At 38.3% G+C, this 20,193-nt stretch overlaps 2 protein-coding genes across 2 annotated transcripts; one reads left to right on the top strand and one right to left on the bottom strand.

Moving 5' to 3' along the window:
- The first annotated feature begins 6,790 nt into the window (after positions 1-6,790).
- On the top strand, positions 6,791-11,286 carry LOC143886180 (uncharacterized). The gene is made up of 4 exons (XM_077390134.1): positions 6,791-6,917; positions 9,465-9,663; positions 10,397-10,562; positions 11,028-11,286. Exons 2-4 carry the CDS (start codon positions 9,473-9,475, stop codon positions 11,199-11,201), a joined length of 531 nt encoding a protein of 176 aa, XP_077246249.1. The 5' UTR covers positions 6,791-6,917; positions 9,465-9,472; the 3' UTR covers positions 11,202-11,286.
- A 5,418-nt stretch (positions 11,287-16,704) lies between these two features.
- Positions 16,705-18,448, bottom strand: LOC143886179 (protein NUCLEAR FUSION DEFECTIVE 4-like). Its single transcript, XM_077390133.1, has 2 exons — positions 18,105-18,448; positions 16,705-17,299 (listed from the first exon to the last, which is right to left on the bottom strand). Exons 1-2 carry the CDS (start codon positions 18,228-18,230, stop codon positions 16,817-16,819), a joined length of 609 nt encoding a protein of 202 aa, XP_077246248.1. The 5' UTR covers positions 18,231-18,448; the 3' UTR covers positions 16,705-16,816.
- Positions 18,449-20,193: the final 1,745 nt, after the last annotated feature.

The raw sequence follows: 20,193 nt of genomic DNA, 5'->3' as shown, positions 1-20,193 counted from the left end.
CACATTGAGTGGGATTGTCCAAAGCGAGTTGACCAGTCAGACATTGGTGGTACGAATATGGTGGTGGCTTTAACAGATGAGCAGAGCGAAGAGGTTGTTGGAGACATTCTCACAGTCTCCAAGTAATCACACTTTTCCTAATGATGAGTGAATTTTAGATTCAGGGTACTATGTCCATGTATGATACAAGAGGAAATATTTTGATACGTTCCAAGAGACAAGAAGAAATATTCTCACAGTCTCCATAAGTAATCACACTTCTCCTTAGGTGACGGGTCGACTTGTGACGTCATGGGGGTTGGGACAGTGAAGATCAAGATGTTCGACACGTTGGTTCGTACATTGGGTGGTGTGGCATATGTCCCAAAGATGCGAAAGAATCTAATATCAATTAGCCAGTTGGACTCTAGAAGTTGCAAGTATTCAGCTGCATGTGGAGCCATGAAAATCACACACAGCTGTATGGTTCTGATGAAAGGTGAGAAGTGTGGAGGGTTATATCGTCTGGTCGGGGACATGGTGACTAATGTTTCTAAGATCTTGATGGTTAGTTGGAAACTGAGTTGTAGGGTCTCTTTCACAGTTGGTGAAGAGACATGTTTCTAGGTTGCAGACGATGGTGAGAAGATAATGGTACCTGCGTTGGAGAGGATGGATCGAGATCCCTCTCCATGGTTGACTAGGTGACCCAACAGGTGCATTGGCCGTGTTGATCAGATCAGGAGGAGATAGAACCAAGGTGATTCAATGGTGTGTAGATGGTACTTCGGAAGTTTGTGGCAACATCAATGGGAAAATCTTCATGTGGGTGGAAAATAAGTCAAGGTGGAGAGTGTTGGGAAAGTTGCCTTATTTCCCACAACTTGTGGTGGGAAGGGAGAAATGGAAATAAAAGGTTTTCTTTAGGTTTTACAAAACCCTATGTATAAAATCAACTTCTATTCAAGCTTAAGAAGTGGTGGGAGGCTGCAAAGTGTTTGTGGGTTTTGTGTTAATCCATAATAGTCCTTGTATATTGTTTTTCTCATAAAGGAAGATCATGTTCTCACACGTGGATGTAAGCATCTTGGTTGAACAACATAAACCTCGGTGTTCATCTCGTGGCTTGTGTTTATTTTACCTTTTACTTATTTGTGCATGATCAATATGATTTGCCCGGCGAATTTTCTCAACAATGTGAATCACGTCTACTCTTAATGCATTCGTTTTGCAAGTTTTATGTGGTTATGTTTATCTTGTTAGTTTTGACCAGAATTTGCCCATCGGATTGCTACAGCTAGATAGACATTCATCTCTCTCCCAACGATGTCAAATATTATTCCTCCTCCACATTAGTGGCTTAAGTTAATGTGGATGGTGGTTTTAAGCTCCATCCTAAAAGAGCTGGCTATAAAAGCTGGCCGTTAAGAGGAGGGTGCCCAAGCCTTTATATATCCATCTTCATCTCTTTCACTTCTCCAATGTGTGCTTTTGCTTGGCGCCCCCAACAATCTCCCCATCCACGCGGAACAATGTGAAAATCTTGCCCATGCGAGAGCAACTTGGGAACTACGAGATCTTTTCCGAGTGATTTTCTTCGTCCTTGAGGGTACACCGGGGTTACTGAGATCTTTCCTAAGGAATTTTCTCCATCCTCGAGCGTACACCGGGGTTACCATGCCCCGGCTCTGATACCACTTGTTGGGACCCGGGTAGAATTCACTCTTAAAAGCTACTCGCTGCTCCGTTTGGTTGCTGGGTTTTTTTTTCCTAGGATTTATGTGGGAGAATATTTAGTGGTCACATCAGCTTTTTCTTGGTGACATCAGCAAAATCTTGTCTTGAAAATTGTGGTCTCTCTTTCTCTCTCTACCTTCTCTCTCCACTCATCATAATATCTTTCTCTAATTAATGCTTGTCCCCTCCTTTGTCTCCTACCTTTACCCACATAAATCCCAGGAAAAGAAAAAAACCCGGCAACCATATCTTAAGAATTGCTGCCTATTTTAGTGAAAACAAATTGCTGCCTGTTGGAAAGAATCTATATCTTAAGAAGCCCAAATATGATTCTTAAGACTGTTGGATAAAATAGAAGGATCAGATTTCTACAGATCTTATAAATAAATAATGAAAGAATGATATATGGCTTAGTTGAACCCAAAACACATTACTTGAAATGAAAACATGTTGCTCGACCTCAAAACAGTGCAAGTCGAAGCCAAAAATCCATGTATTGTAAATTAAACCATAATTGAAATAAAACATGGAAAACATATTGCACTTATCTCTTTTGATGGAAAAACGTTTGGAAAAAACCAGATTCGAAGAGAGAAGGCTGAGTCGTGCCACTGGTCACTCTCCCTAAGAATCGTATCCGCCCCCTACCGATGCAACCGGGATCCGCGAATCGACGCTCCAAGATAAAACATCCAAATATGGCTCCAGTCCACGTGCACTCGCTGACTGGTCCACCCAGAACCACCTTAGAACTGTGCTCAGACACGGAAGGAACAGAAGGAAGGAAATGAAGCAAAACCAGAAAACATAAACCTTTTTCTGTGTAAACCTCTTTCTTTTTCTGTTGGCAAAAGTCACCCCAAACGTAGACCCCAAAAACTCTTAGCCTTACCCAAACCGTATTCTCCTCTCCTTTTCATAGACCACAAAGTGTCTGTTGGAAAGAGCCACCAATAATGGGTATTAATGTTGAGAAAAGCCACCATTAAAAGCCTTGAACGTTTCTCTTCCAACATTCATATCTGTGACCGTTGGAGATGAAATGGTTTTGCAACTTCAGTAGGTGTTATTATCATAACTGTTTGGGGTGCCATTAAAAAAAAACATTTAGCAATTAATGGGGTAAAATGGAAACCGTTTTGGGCATTAAAAAATCTTTTTTTTTTCATTTAAACCCAAAAAAGCACCCAAAAGTCACTAGCTTTTGAAATAAAAGGGAAATCAAATTTTGAATCTTTCCCTCTAAATTTTAAAGACAAGGCAAAAGCACTTTTGATTTTTCAAATTCTTTAAAATTTCCAACAATCCCCCACAAGATTCAAAATACAGTTAGAGTTTAAAAACGGAAGCATCTGAGCACATTAGAAAAATAAAGTGAATTCATACCGGTGTCTTTTGGACTTCAACCGATATTTAGGATAAACAGATTACGTTACCGAGTACGGGTAGAGTTAGACTCTTTCAACCCTTTCTAGTAGGTGTAACTGGCTAACCTGTTACCCACACCCTACCTTCGATTCCTCGGTGATTCATTCACAGTATTGGAACATTTTGGCCTTGTTCCCCTCTTGGTTCTCATGAATGTTCTAGAGAATTACCCGTTAAATTTTCATAGGAAGCGGCCTCACCTCCACATTCACTTAGGTCAGTCATCAAGTGTGCACTGCAAGTAACACACCACCCAATTAAGGTTATGAACTAATTAAGAGTCTCAAACTCATCCTACCACATTTGCAGTGAACACTATCCTTCAACATTTGGCATCTAGGAGTAGGGGTTGATAGTGTTAACAAACCATCCGGTGACTTGTTAGTACCCATTGAACCTAATTCTAGGGATCTCCTTTCACATAGGTTGGGTGTCCATCACTAATGGTTAATGCCTTGGGCTTTAACCCCATTCCTTTCCGATGTCTTATACACTGCTTTATGTGGCTCTACCAGAGGATCTGCTGACTCCTCTCCGCCTTTACAAGGTCGAGTGTTACTGTCCCTCATATGCTTTACCAACTTATGCCTTAGGCAAACATGCCCTTTTTGCCATTTAAGGTCTTACATTTGGCCTTGGCTAAAGCATTTTTGGCAGTTACTATCGAGGGAACCAGTCTTGGTCATAACAACCCATCTGCCACAAAAACATAACTTGTGCCATTTGGCTCCACCTCCTGCAAGAGATAAGGCTATTATAATCTTACTATCATATAGTGGGACTTTTACAACACATGTGTGTAACCGATTTTCATGAAATCGCTCCACCACTTAAGATGGATAAGTACCCACTGGTATACTTGGATTCTCTCAATTAGAGATCCAATTAGCGCAACCTAGCCTTCTTGAACAGTAGGACCTCCACAATTTGAACAATTACCTCTCAATTCTGAGTTACCAGGTACAATCCATCCCAATCTAATGTACACATGTACCTATCAGGCAACAAACCATAAGTGAGTATATGAAATTTACATTTTAAGCCTCCATACTCCAAAAATTATGGTTAACCTCTCAACCAAGAATTTAAAGTCATGTCCATACACTACATGCATCATTGCATATGTAATTGCATTCAATTGTCCAATCTTCATATAAGTATTTTTATGGACTTACATTCTGCAATCTGCAGAATATGTATGTAATAGGTACATAATGCATATAATATTCAAATTGTGTTCCAATATGCCAAATCTACTTATTTTCCAAAAAAATATAGAAAATTAGAATGACATTTTAACATGCATTATATTGATGAATTTCATCAATTCTTCTTTAGATGGAATGAACTAGTTAGGGTAATGCCAAACCCAATTTGGCTCTTAGAGTTTCCATGCCATAGTACATATAAAACATCATTTCCAATACATAATGGCAATACACCAAGTTCCTTAACAAGAACAAGAATATGAACTATATAGCATTCCCATTCAAGTAATGCTGATTTTTTCTCATTGAAAATAAATCATTACTTATATTGCCATTAGATTCATTTACAAGCATTCAACAAGACATGCTTATCTCTTAAAGACATTTTAGCAAACACTTGACAAGCATCATTTTTTTGACCATGTACCATTACCAAAACAAATGAGTGTCAAAACATTTAACTAGATAAATGGGTGTTGATATCAAGACATAGGCTACTGATTTTATGAGCCACTGCAAACGGTCAAAATATCAAGCCCCTATGATGATCAACCATGAATTCCCTTTTCTTTTATCAACAAACCAATAAAATTTCTTAAAACAGAAATTTTAACAGGCAATTGTATAAAGATATAATAAGAAAATCCATAATCAAAGTCAAACAAATATAATCTACTAGTTTAGGTGCCAATAACAATATTGAGTCATAAGGTACTCAACCTTTTAATTTGCCAAACCAAATAAGAGATGGGTTTTTACACCAATTTAAAAACAAGGTATTTCCCAAACCCCATCCACGTGATCCATTTAGTTCCAAACATCAAAAGAGTTTTAACTAAACGATGAAAAAAAACATCATATGAATTTCAACTAAGCATGTAAAATTTCAAAACTGTAACTGGAATAAATTATGGAACTTTTCATGTTTTAAAGAGCAAACATAAACGGATCAACATCATAACATGAGGTTAAAAATCATTAAAATGTTCTATTTTCTTTTGAGAAATCTGAACATATCTTTTGACTTTGTTTGCACCAAAATTGGGTTTTTTTTAGAAAGCCATAGATCATAGATCAGTAACAAGTTTGACCCTTATAAGAGTAGTAGTAAATCTGAAATACAACGATTCTTAAGTTTGTTGGAAAGAATCCATATCTTAAGAAGCCCAAATATGATTCTTAAGACTGTTGGATAAAATTGACGGAGCAGATTTCTACTGATCTTATAAACAAATAATGAAAGAATGATATATGGCTTAGTTGAACCCAAAACACATTACTTGAAACGAAAACATGTTACTCGACCTCAAAACAGTGCAAGTTGAAGCAAAAAATTCATGTATTGTAAATTAAACCATAATTGAAATAAAACATGAAAAACATATTGCACATATCTCTTTTGATGGAAAAACGTTTGAAAAAAACCAGATTCGAAGAGAGAAGGCTAAGTCGTGCCACTGGTCACTCTCCTTAAGAATCGTATCCGCCCCCTACCGGTGCAACCGGGATCCGCGAATCAACGCTCCAAGATAAAACAGCCAAATATGGCTCCAGTCCACGTGCACTCGCTGACTGGTCCACCCAGAACCACCTTAGAACTGTGCTCAGACACGGAAGGAACAGAAGGAAGGAAATGAAGCAAAACCAGAAAACATAAACCTTTTTCTGTGTAAACCTCTTTCTTTTTCTGTTGGCAAAAGTCACCCCAAACGTAGACCTCAAAAACTCTTAGCCTTACCCAAACCGTATTCTCCTCTCCTTTTTATAGACCACAAAGTGTCTGTTGGAAAGAGCCACCAATAATGGGTATTAATGTTGAGAAAAGCCACCATTAAAAGCCTTGAACGTTTCTCTTCCAACATTCATATCTGTGACCGTTAGAGATGAAATGATTTTGCAACTTTAGTAGGTGTTATTATCATAACCGTTTGGGGTGCCATTAAAAAAAACATTTAGCAATTAATGGGTAAAATGGAACCGTTTTGGGCATTAAAAAATCTTTTTTTTTCATTTAAACCCAAAAAAGCACTCAAAAGTCACTAGCTTTTGAAATAAAAGGGAAATCAAATTTTGAATCTTTCCCTCTAAATTTTAAAGACAAGGCAAAATCACTTTTGATTTTTCAAATTCTTTAAAATTTCCAACATTGCCTCATCTGGTATCAAATGACAAATATACCATAAAGGGATACATGGCAAGATTGGATTGGCTGTTTGGAACAAACCGTGAGACAAGTGTGTATGATTTAATTACCGGGGGACTAGAGCCTTGTTCTTTGTGTTTCCAAGACACCCTCTTTTTCTGGGAGGTAATCATATTAGTGTTGATGGTGTTTATATTAAAATTTAACCCTAAGATAAGGGTATTTTCGTCATTTTAAGTTTTGATCTTTTTGTATTTTCCCCTTTTATTTATGCAATACAGAATCCTGTCTTCAAAGTGTTTTCCAATATTCTGTAGAATATGATCATGAAATACCCACCCTCTTTCTTCCCATTCAAAGGTTCATTTTGTGTCGCCACAGATTGAGGATTTTAAAATTTCACCCGAATTTGAGCTTCTCGGGTATGTCAGTTTCACCATGATTCTTATTTCATTTTTCTCTATTTCTCTGTTCTGAGGATTGTAGAATTCCGCTTTCCTTCTTTTTCATTTTCATTCCATTCTTCTTTCGTTAGCTTCTCATGATGTTGTTTTACTGAGGAAATGAACATCACAGTAGAAGAAACCTCACCTTAAATCCATAATTGGGTTCTTAGTAATATCAGGGACCCAATTTGGGAATAAGATGACATTTTGATTCGACCCAACATAGAATTGACATTGTTTTACATGTTTGGAGCATATGGGTATGGTTATAATATGCAGAAACACATAGGAAATTAGTCTTTGAGTTAGGACCTCTTTGGGTATCTCTAGAAAATTAGTCTCTATGAGTGTTAGGGCCTTTTTGGATTTTCTTTGAGAGTATATTCGACCCAATATAGGAGATTAATCTTTGGGAGGTAGGGCCACTTTGCTTATTCTTTGAGAGTATATTTGACCCAATATAGGAAATTAGTCTTTGAGAATTAAGGCCTCTTTGGATATCTCTAGAAATTATTTGCATATAATCTCATATTCAAATGGTTAAGTTAAATATGGTTATTTGTAAATAATGGTCACAATAATTTTAGAAATGATACAGTTAATGGCTTCCAGAGATGCCTTAATATCCCAGTTGTTAATAAGATTAAATTAAAAGCAATCATATGCAAACAAGGATCCATTTTGATTGCTTCCAAAGAGCTCCTCAATTGACGAAAGACCTTGTCTATTTGCCTTATTTGATGACTGTTTTCCTGTCCTTTCCAAGGGGGAACAGGCCATTTATAAGCTATCAATGCACCCTGCAGTTCTTGATGGGATGTTAATCATTTTGGTGCTAACTACATTCTGCTGGTTCTCATCCAACATGAGAAGGTTTCATTAGCTTAATACTCATGTTTAGAAGTACCAGATAATTTTAAATTGCAAGATATGATCCACTGCCAGAGCCTTGCAAGAATCCTGATTTGCGTGTAGCCAAGCACTGTCTTGTAGGAGCTCAATTGCGAAAGTCATATATAGGGTTGCAGCATTGCAGGGCTGAAACTCTTCCCAACTTTTCCCACACCATACAAGTGATTCTGACCACTCAAAAAATATTTTTCAGTTGGAAGATACTCTCGGCACATACTCAAGACAACAATCACCAGCTATGATTTAATATTGACCAGACAAAAAATCTGGTCAACTTCGTTCTGTTTCGGTCCAATTTGGTCTATGTTGCTCGAAATGAGTGAAATAGGGTGAAACAGCTTGTTCATGACGAAACCGAGCAGAATTTCGGGCAATTTAATCTTCTATTTGTGTGTCAATTTTTTTTAGTGGCCATTTGGTAATCCTTCAAAGCAGTGTTTTAAAACGCGGATGTGGGTCGAAACGTGGCTGAAGAAAACCCTTAGTGACTCGGCATTATGTGGCCGAGTACTCGGTTGATGTGGTCATTACTCGGGAGAGTCAAAGGAGTTTTTAGATTTCGTAGGGCAAAACGTTGAATGTGGCCATGGTAAAGTGGAGTCGAGTAGGGGAGTCCACGATGATGTGGGGGAGTTTTGAAACTATGGTTTGAAGGGCATTTGTTATCTTTAACCCTATCTAACGAGTGGGTAGGGGTTAAAAAGACATCAAAATACATCAAAATCTTTCATTTTTATACTTATGAAAAGCTCATTTCTTCCTCAAAACCCTACGCATCGTTTATATTTGGCTTTTAGTATGATGAATTATGAGTGTTATTAATGTTTTGTGCTAAATTTGATATTAATTAGGCTCATCAAGATCCAATTTCATGCACATAGGAGTTGTTTTAAGCAGTAAAATGTGTTTAAAAAAAAGAATCCACCTATCTTAGCGCATGTTGCAGAACAGAACACTGGAATGGACGAATAACTAAAACGTTCTGCCCTATCAAGCAAAACAAAATGCTCATCAGAACTGAATCAATAACTAAGGTCTCAGCTCTCAGCATCTTGTTTTGGTATTCATCATTTGAATCTCTTGTAAGCAATACTTAAGCATCTCATTCATGCTAGACCTTTGTTGCTGGATTTATCATCAGGCCTTGAGAACTCTGGATTCCATTCCATGGATGCCTTGTATTATAGTCTCTCATGCAGTTCTCTTCTCTAGGATGGTTCTCACCGTCCTTATACAGCCAAAGTGTGGTAGTAAACCTCAAGATATTTAATTATCTATGTATCTCACTTCTCAAGATATTCTTATAGATATGCCCATTGGGCAAAAAATAATTCAATAATGCATGGAACAGGATACACTTAGGCTGAAAGAAAGGTGAAGCGACTTAGATGCAATTAGGACTCTTAGGATGCATCATGCATGTACATGTAATACTTCCTTTTCTCTGTAAAAGACATATCCGTGTTTTGTTATTTTTTAAACTATATCTTACTTGTGTAAATTTATTGGTACGATTCTCATGTGACAAGCTGAGAAAGGTTAGATTATTTTTTATTACTACACTTGTTGTTGATCTTCCTTTTATCAAAAAAGTTGAATTTTCACTTGCAGGTACATGTATGGTGGTGGCAACAAAAATGTCAGCTTTACCCCATTATCCAAAAAGTATCATGCTTCCATGTTCTAAACTTTTAAGATCAAGATTTCTTCTTGTGGGTTGCCTTCAGAAGACTGCCTGTACTTTTAGTTCGAGGCTCTATCCTAGCGTTTGCTTTTATCATGCGGTTCTGCCTTCACTCTATCGTTCCAGGTAAATTTTTGATCTTTAAAGTTTCTTGGAAATTCTACTTCGTATTTCTTGTAATAGAGATTATATCTCACAATTATGTTATGATGATTTTCTTCTAACCGAGGAGATATTCTTGTGATTTTGTCTCCTTTGGTTTGTCATGCACATATTGAAACACCTCCACTTTTTCATTTAAGTGGCTGGAAACCTTGGGCATTTGCATTTATGAATGATAATTTCCTGCCTGCTGGAAAAATGATTAATGCACATGCATTTTTCTCGTGATGCCTACAATCACAATTTGTTTCCTAGTCAACACATTGATATGTTCTGTAATTTAACCTTGCATTTGTTATCACTTATACTTTATACTGTATCTTCTGAGCTAAAATGCTAGAATATCCTTGATTTCCAAACCTGATTTGATACCCATTTGCAGATATATCCCATAGTTACTGGACTCATCGATTTTGTGAACAAATCATTTCAAGTATTATCAAATTTTTTTAATATATTTCTGATCATCCTTTTGAGATTTGGCAGAGTTCTTTGATGATTTTAAGGCATAAATTCCTTTTTATTTTCTTATGTTTAATTTTTATCTATACACACTGTATGCTTCTGCTATCCATAAAAACAAGGCTAACCTGGCAGTTCTAAAAATAAGCATGGCTATTAGGATTGTTTGCTGGATCCTATCTTGTTGTAATTAATCCATTTGCATAATCTGATAATCTTTCTTGACTTTGTTTAGAAGGGTGGGCTGGTCTGTTAGGAGTAGTGTGGACGGTGGCAGATCAGACCCTTCAGAGAGTAGCAGTAGCACTAATGGAGGAACTCGTCTGGTTAGAGCTATTCAAGCTTTCCGAATTAAGTTGAATGCAAGAATCAAGGAGATCAAAAAGGGTTTTCCAATGAAGGTACTCTTTTTCTTGGTGGGATTTTACTGTGCAACTGCCTTCGCCACTGTTATAGGGCAAACAGGTGACTGGGACATTCTATCTGCTGGTTTGGCTGTGGTTGTGGTGGAGGCAATTGGAGCCCTCATGTATAGGGCTTCTTTTCCTCTGGTTCACAAGCTTAGGAATTTGATCACCATGTTTAATTATTGGAAGGCTGGGCTTTCTTTGGGTCTTTTTCTAGATGCATTTAAATATGAAATGGATATGGTTCATGGATTATGTAACCCCTTCAATTTCGAAATAGATATGTTCCCTATATTCTGGTGATAGCTGTTGAAAACATGTGTTTCTTTTGTTTGAGCCTTGTGCATGATACTCATAGTTAGCACCCACTAGTAGAAACACTTACTTGGGGTTTAATCCCAACTTACCTGCTGAGCAGAAATGACACTCATGAGAAAATTTTCTTTTATTCTGTGGCAGCTCCAGGGGCATCGGCTTCTGTGTTGCATGGATTCTTTGCCCCCCATTCCGAATCTGTGTCGACACGTCTCCACACGTGAAATGGGACACACCTGGATTCTTCGCAGCCGTGTCCCGCACAAATCCTGCTTTTTCGGGCGAATCCGACACATTGTTGTCTCTTGTAAAATGTGAATCTTGTATATTTCTCCTTAAACATGTTTTCTTCTAAACTTTTTTATATAAAAGCACACCTCGTACCCTTTTAATAAAAACTCTAGCGCCTAGACCTCCACCCTTGAACATCAACCCCCCTTCCCCCTTCCCCCTTCCCCCTTCTTCAACTCTCAATCGAAAAACGCCTCGACCGTCCGGCCTCAAAATTTTCATGAATACACACATATTTATTTAAATTTTTAATTTTAAAAAAATTTATTTTATTCAATAAAAATTACCGAATCCACATATCCTATTTTTTGGGGTTTGCCGAATCCGACACCTCGAATCCATGTCGGATCCCGACACGCGAATCCATATCCATGCAACACATGTCAGCTTTATATTGTGTATGCCTTGTAGCTGGATTCTTATGACAGAGAATAGTGTGAGTTACTTTCCCCATCGCAACTTTTTCCTTCTAACTTGATAAAGACAAAACAACTTCTCATCATTGATTGCTTTTTTTTTTTTTTTTTTTTGAAATATGACATTTCTTTTACCTGTTTTTATCAGATTTGGGATTTTCCTAATTCTGTAATTGGTCTTTGGAGTCATTGGCGGCTTCTAGGTTATTATGATCATTATGTTGCTTTAGGTCCTACTTCTTTTGCGACATTGTCGTCATTGGGAGGCAACACCTTATTTTGACAGGTTATTCTCATAGGTGGTTCATACCCAACTTTTCACATATTATTAAAGAAGCCTACTTGTGATCTAATGACATGGACAAGCTTTGAGCAATGTGTCAAGTGTTATAAGCTCTGTATTTGGGTGTTGATCTTGTCTTAACGTTATTTATAGTTTGCTTATGATCAATAAAGCTCCCTATCGTTTGTCAGAAAGTTATCTTTTCTTGTTCTCCTATTAGCAAAACATAAATGTTATCTGCTTGCATTATATAGGCAGCAAGATCAAATCAGATAGTTAGGTCAATTCCAGCTAATATTGTGAGACTGATTGCCCGGACTCATTTCCTCCTTTCAAAGTACATAGGCAATTTGATCTTTTGTACTATTTTGGATTGAGTTGTTGGGTAATGCTTTTACAGATATGCAGTGTCTTGAAAGAAAAATGTTATGGGAACCAGTAGGGAAACCGACTTGAGAACCTACAATTAAATCGTATTATATTTATATCTTGAATTTTATTCCATGTATATTCCTATGGCTCCCTAGAATTACAATATGAGTCTCAAGGGCCTCCATGTTCAACCAAATTGCTTCTGGGTACCATTAAATTTCCATCCTTTTCATCTGTTAAAGTAATATCATTTGCATTTTTTTTGGGATAATAGTAGATTTCATGGCTTAATCAGCAGAAGAGACAATCTAGAATTCTTGAGATGATTGAAGAACTACATCAAAAGAGGGTTTTTTCCTCTCAAAGTGTTCCCAACCAATCCCGGTTTGCCGCATTTAAGCCCAACAAATGTAATATCAAAGGGCACTTTATCAAGATCGTAACCTGTCGGTACAATGGTCAGTATGATTTATTTTATACTTTTCAAAACCATCCATTGACAACCTCTGTAACTCATTGGCAATTTTGTTGAACTCCTCAGACAGTCATTATGTTTTCAAATGAAATAAAGATATCGTGTCTGAATGAATCTGTTTATTCCCACATATTCATATTCAAACTCTACTGAATTCTGAACTAAAGTTGATGTTATTGCAACACTTTGAATTGTTTACTATTATCTGCTACACTTTGATTATGAGCAGGAACTGTGACCTCGCAAGTCACAACTACCAGTTGAGGGTCAAATTAGATAGTCACCACGGCGTTGATGAAAATACATACACTAGAGCTCGGTCTATACATTTCATGCTGGATGATTCCTCTAAACAATGACTAAAACAAGTAAAGAGACTCATTCTTTCCTATCTGACATGTTTTTTTTTGAATGGTGAGTGTTATGTTTAAAATGGGAAAAAAACCAACAACCGAGGTGGTCAAGATACAAAATAAAATGTAAATCCAAAAGCCACAAATAAGTGAAAGGTACACAAGATAGGAAAATCAAGAAAGAAGTCTAAACGAGCTTTCCCGACTCACATTTATGCCAACCGATTTGCATTGCTATTAGCCAATCTCCTTACATGTTGAAAAAGAACCGTGTGCCCTTCGTGCACTCTTGGACTCCTTCAATGGAATTTGCAAACCTTCAATGATAGGGATTCCTTCACTCCCGGACTCCTTCTGGCTTGTTATTGAAGGCGATTACTTCTAATGTTCTTACATTTGATTCCTTCCAGTCAGATTAGTATACGTTAAGATCTCGCTTGAATTCATACTTTTTTTTTTGAATAGTTCGCTTGAATTCATACTTGAAGGCACCAAACTATGCATTTTGTAATAATCTAGGTAATATTTCCGAGGAATTGTGCATTTAGGAGCCCATTACGATCCCTTTGACGATAGTAATATCTGTCCAGTATGTTACGGTTGAGATTCTTGGGACTCTTTTATTAAGAGTCCCATCTAGTGGGTTTTGCAAACCGTAAATCCTATTTCACATAGGAAACATTGAAGGTTTTGGAGACTATTCTTTACTAAAACAAGGCTTGTGTATGACTTGGTGAAAAAAAAGTGAAAGTGGAAAAACATCTTCAAGAAGAGAGAGAGAGCATTTTCAAGAACACGGAATTGAAGGGTTTGGGTTTTGAATCTCTCTTCGGAAGAGAATGTAGAAGAAGAAGCACGGGTAACTAGGGAACCTAGCGCTTGGATCCTAGATGGCATAGAGCATACCGAGTTCGTGTCTCGTGTGATTGGAGGGAGTTTTGTAGTTATGTAATCCGGTGAGTGCTTCTTGTAATCCCCTTTAATTTTCTACATAGTAAAATCTTTTGAAGTCTTCTCTCGTGGATATAGCCACACACTGTAGTGAACCGCATAAATCTTGTGTATTTTATTTGTGGTTTGTCCTGCACTTTGTTTTATCTTGTTCTTGCAAATCTATTTGAGAAAATTGCATAGTGTTAACACACAAAACAAGAAACACACTTTTGTGTTTGGTTTATTAACGGGTCACTGCGGAGGGCTGTTCGTCGCCCTAAATTCGTAACAGAGTATTGGATATATCCACCTCTTTATGAACCTAGCTACTTATTGGGTTGCGCTCTCTTTCACATGTACCAACAATCTCATCCAACTTAAACACCACATTTCCCCTTCTTTCGATTAGACTGAAGTCACTAAACTGAAAACATACTATTAGGAATCTTGGCATGTGTTGTACATTTTGACAGACATACAAAAGTTTACTCGTAAACTTGGGTGTCATGCTAGTGCGTTTAAACGGTAGATGACTACTCGCCCGCTATTCTATTTTTCAGTCCCTTGTCTACCGAGGTGGCATCCTCTCACTCAATTACTAAAAAACCTTTAAAAGGTTATGTGTCTCTATCTCTCTCTATTCTAGAAGGAGATTACCAGAAGACACCCAATAAAATTAGAATGATACAAAGAATATTAGCATGGGCACGCACAAGGATGGCTATCAATCTACCCTTGACAACTAACACATAGATGATATGGGTACTCCCATGTTTTGACAAGGCAAATGAAGAAAATTCCTTATGCTTCAGCAATAGGAAGTCTTATGTACGCTGAAGTATGCACCCGTCTAGACATAGCCTATGCAGTGGGTATGCTCTGCAGATATCAGAGTGGTCTTGGTATGAATCACTTGAAATCTGCCAAAAAGGTTATGTGTTACCTGCAAGGGAGTTAGGACTGCATGCTCACATTTAGAAAAAAACGGATAGCCTTCAAGTGATTGCCTATTCCGACTCTGACTCTGCCAATTGTCGGGACACATTGAAATTCATACCAAGTTATATTTTCATGCTTTCGGGAGGACCCATATCATGGGGAAGTGTTAAGCAGGGAATGAGAGCTTTGTCCACTGTGAAAGTGGAGTTTATAGCATGCCGAGAAGCTTCGGCGCAAGCATTGTGGTTGCGAAATTTTATCTCAGGGTTTCAAGCCACTGAGAATCTACATTAGGAAGCCGCTGAGAATCTACTGTGATAATGCCGATGCGCTTTTCTTTTCTAAGAACAACAGATAAGGAGATGGGTATAAGCATATCAGTTTAAAGTATCTTGTTGTTAGGGAAATAATTCAGGATCAATACCGCACTTATGTTAGAGGATCCAATGACGAAAGGCTCATCACCTAAACTCTTTAAGGAACATGTAGCGTGCAAGTTGGTGGATAAGGCTGACTATGTTAAATAGCGGGAGTCCGCATGAATGTTTAGACATTTGTACCGTGATCACTTTAAGTTTTTATTTATGTGCTACTCCATTATAAGTTTTGTGCACAAAAATGGATGTTATAAAAGAGGAAAAGAGGCAGAATATCTATAATAGACATAAAGTGGACTATAAAGTTAAATGACATTCATGTTGGTGATGATACTAACTTTGATGGAAACTCTCTTCAACTAATAAAATGCCCCCAAGGTCCCTCTTCCAAGACTAGAAGAAAAGTGCTCAATTTGAAGAGCATTCTCATACCTAATACATGGATTTTCCATCAACCGAGTTGGGTCAAAGGGGGGCCTAGGGCTTTTCTTACACAACCATGGACAAGGAGGAAGGCCCCAACAAGTATCTGAATCTATTCATCAAGGAACCGACGTGAATGGTAAAGCTCTTTCTCTCCTCATATGGCATGAGTTTTTTTTTTTTTTTTTTTCTTTTAATGGCCAAAGTGTTAAACTAACATCACTGGAATCGATCCCTTGGATCTTTGGCATTCAAATCAGAGAAAAACTCATCATATATTAAGAGGGTTAGATAGTGCCATTGATGCTTTCCAAATCCTTTGAATCCGATGAAGAGCCTTCGCTTGCCCGAGCACAAAACCAACCCAGAAATGACCCTTGCTTTTCTCTTCCTTCTATTCTCTATTCGATTAATGGGAGACCTTCCTTTTGACGTGAATTTTCTCTTACAAGAGATGGAAAACATAATAGAGAGGAAGAGGGACCATATTTATTAGAGAAGAAAGCTCCCATAAAGCAGCTTTTGTTTGGTATCTTGGGTCCAATAATAGCAAGAATAGCACCTTGCCAGTGCAAAATTTGGAGCCCAAGATTAAGAACCTTCCAAAACCTAGTGAGTAGTTGCCAAAACATAGAATTGCCTCAATGCAAAGGCCACATAAGGCTAGCAATTTCTAGGATTCGAAACTTCTAACACAAAGATCCAAGAGGGATCCGACTATAAGGTTTTAAAATAACACTGTCACCATGGGAATGAAACTAAGGAATACCCCTCAAAATATTCAGTGCTCCTCTCAACCACCCTACATCTTCATTTTTACCCATTGAACGTAGGTCATATAAATTCCCCGTCAAATCTTGATTCCGAAATTACCCTGACCACTTGGATTGTCTTTATCATTAAACAAAGACTGATCTGCTCAATAGAGAAAAATGAAATTCTGTTGAAAAATGGGATCAATTACAGTTGAGAATCACCCTCTCTAAATCAAGGCCTACTTTACAGATATCGCAATCTATCTTACAGAGGCTAATGTACATAACGTGATACAGAATCAAAACGGTTAACCCTTCAACCTTTCATGGTTTCAGGCTCCTTCCGCACTTTTCTCAACTTCTTACTCATGTAGATTTTCATATACAAGTTCTTTGTTCTAAATGCCAGTAAAACATCCAACCCAAATCCGATAATACACGCAAGACCCATGATCGAGAACACCAGCCTGTAACAGTGAGCTCCGACGCAAGTGTTTCCACCGCCGGGCATTTTCATCGCCTGAGCGTCGTACAAGAAACTGGCGAGTTTGCCGGAGAAGAGGAAGGATCCCAGGGGGAGATTTAAGATGAGAATGTTGTAGATGAGGCCGTAGTATTTGAGACCGAAGAGCTGGGATGCTATTGGCACGGTGACTGCGAGGCGGACACCGTAGCAAATTCCGACAGGATGCAGCCTATATGTAAAGATCCCGGCAAGGCCATGGCCATCATTGCGTACCCAACAGCCATCAGAATCTGAGAAGCTGCATTCCATACGGGCCTCGGTGTCGCAGCCTTCCTGGACAAGATAATTCATGGATAAATGAACAGAAGAGCAAGGAAAATGGTTTTAAATTTCGGTTTCAGTATACTTTTCTGCCTTCCAAATCAGGTACACCAAAGAAAAGGCATATTTTAATATGGGATTTGCTAGCGTCCATCACAGGAGGCATTTCACGGATGGCCTGTTGCATGTGAGAGCAGCCACCTCATGAATGAAGACAAAATCTGCTGAAAAGTGGGCCTGTGTGGCTGCTCTCACATGCAACAGCCCATCTGCGAAATCCCTTCTGCGATGGATGCTAGCATATTATTTACTAAATTTCGGTGAAATTTTTGGAAAAATAATAATCTTTTTTAAAAATATTTTGCATTTCTCAAAATTTCGGCCAAAAGTTCTGAAATTTTTTATTTTTTATTTCAAAAAATTTCAGTTTCGGTCCCAACCGAAATCTGAAATTTCGGATTTGCTTGAAACGTCCAATTACTCCAAAAGCTTAAGCTCTTAGAGTTGGTGTTTGCGGGGTTTTGAACCTAGGACATGGCATGAAGCAATAGCTCTGATACCATGTGAAAAAGCCAATTAACCAAAAATCTTAAACGGTTAAAGCTGGTGTTATTTAATCATTTATACTTCACAAGTGTACCCCTTTGTTTAACATTCACAAGGAAGCATGCGCTTCTCCTAAATTTGGGAAGTGAGAAGAACTTAGCTTTCGAAGCGAGTTTTCAGGGAAGTGAGCTTCCTAACCAACTAGAAAGTTTTCGGTAACTATATAGTATAAACATCATTCTGAAAGAAGAATCATCAAAAGAGAAATTACTTGCTGAAATACTCTGAAATACTCTGACACTGTACCGGAACCGATCCAAAATCGTGTGATCTTCTCTGATTTCCACACCCAAACCTCCTCTTTCTTCTTTCTCTCCTTCCTTCTCCAAACCCGCATTTTCGCCAATCAAAAGCCTCTCACTAATCTGACATTCCAAATCCAATTCCCACCTTTTTCATGATTTCCACGCCGCGTAAATTGGAACCCCCAATGGGGTTGCCATCAGAACTAGAAGCCCCACTGCAAAGGCCTTGGATAAATCCTGACCATGCTTTCCTGAGATATCAAACATCAAAAGATAAGACGGCAATGATTACTGCCACGACGTTAAAGAAAGACAATAAGAAATACCATAGATGTTATGCAGACAATTGCAGGCATTAACAATAATGATGAAGGATTATCAGAGAAAATCGCCGAGCAAATATCGGTGAAAATTGCCGTGCTCAGGCCTAAAAAACCCTTCAAAATCCCAGAAACAGGTCCTCTATTTTTACTGAAGTTCCTCATGCAGGTTACTAGAACTGCTGTGTTCATCCACGTCGTACTGTTGCCGCCTATACAGAGGAATATGCACCTCTGAATCAAAAGAAAGGGACCCATAAAAAATTCTAACTATTTTTTTGTTAACAAAGTATAAAGAGGAATGCTAGATTCACAGGTGCCCTTGCAAAACAAAGGGGGGCAAAGGGCGGCCTTAAGATGTCTTTAATGGAATCTGACCAATAGGGGTGCACTTTGCTCCTTTTTTTACGGGTGCAACTTGGGTCAGGTTCCAAGCGAGGACACGTCGGTTTCAACCTGAAAAAAAGTCTCCCAACCCGGGCTGAGTTCGGGTTTGGGTTGAGGGCTTGGGGAACCCTACCCGAGTGAAACCCGACAGTTTTTATCATTTTTATTTTAGTAAGCTTAAAGCCTTGGTTGAGTTGGGTTGAACTCGTGTCGGGTTCGAGTTGGAAAAGAGGGTTTCTCTCGAGTTGAACCTCATCGGGTTGGAACTCAGATTGGGTTGGGTTGGGTTGGGTTTGGGTTGAATAAATGGTTCCGTTGGGTTCGGGTTGGCCTCAACCCAATCTCGACCCAACCCGACCTGAGTTTCACCCCTACTTTTTTTATTTTCATGTGCGTGTAAATCTAGCATTCCTCAAGTATAAATGATTAAATAACACAAACTCTACCTGCTTAAGCTTTTGGAGTAATTGGTTGTTTCACATGGTATGATCTATTCCCTCACGGAAGGGTGTGGCTCTTTGGCGTAAAGTCATGGGTTTGCTCCCCAGTGACGAGCGTTCGAATCCCCCCTTGATTACCCGATGCACGAGGTTTCCGGGTGATTGCGCGCATCCGTAGGGAAATAGTCCTACCCCCGAAGGGGGTGGGGACACCCTTCGTTATCAAAAAAAAAAAAAAAAAAAAAAAAAAAAAAAAAAAAAAAAAAAAAAAAAAAGAGTTTTCAGTTCAAAACACAACTCCTTTGTATTAAATTGTACGTGTGGGCCTACCAAAAAAAAGACCATAAATGAGGGGGAGTGTTGAAGTATATATTTTTTAAATGGCGCAAGATGTGAAGTCCCATTTGTCTGGTACTGCCCTTGGTATTTGATCCAACAGCAGCCCACTTTTTAAGAGGCTGTTGTTGGATCAAATATCAAGAGCTGTATGTATTATATCGCTCACATTTTCTCTTCACATTTGGTTGGGTTAGGATGATCCTATAGGCTGATTTTTTGTGGACACTATATTTAGGTTAGGGTCTTTCAATTGGATGGTTTGGATCACCCAAAAGATGTGGGCCCTACTGTTTTTAGTGGGGCGAGTTGATAAGCTTATCTACTTCGACCGAGTACGCTCACTTTTCCCTTTCTCTAAAGTGTAAATGACTAAATAACATCAACTCTAACTGCTTAAGCTTTTGGAGTAATTGGTTGTTTAACAGGATAAACATGGAAAATGAAAGTGTAAGCTTTTTTCCTTACCTGCCAGTAAGGGAGAGGACTTATTTTCTGGCTCACAACTAGCCATTGCACTCCATAACCTATGAACCCTTCTAAGGAGCCGATGAGGAGGATGGCCGGAGTAG

Source organism: Tasmannia lanceolata, unplaced genomic scaffold (assembly GCF_043159265.1).
Source record: "Tasmannia lanceolata isolate RefF3 unplaced genomic scaffold, GAP_Taslan_0.1 ptg000011l, whole genome shotgun sequence".
In the NCBI taxonomy this organism is placed as follows: Eukaryota; Viridiplantae; Streptophyta; class Magnoliopsida; order Canellales; family Winteraceae; genus Tasmannia; species Tasmannia lanceolata.
This window is presented reverse-complemented; position numbering and strand designations above follow the sequence as displayed.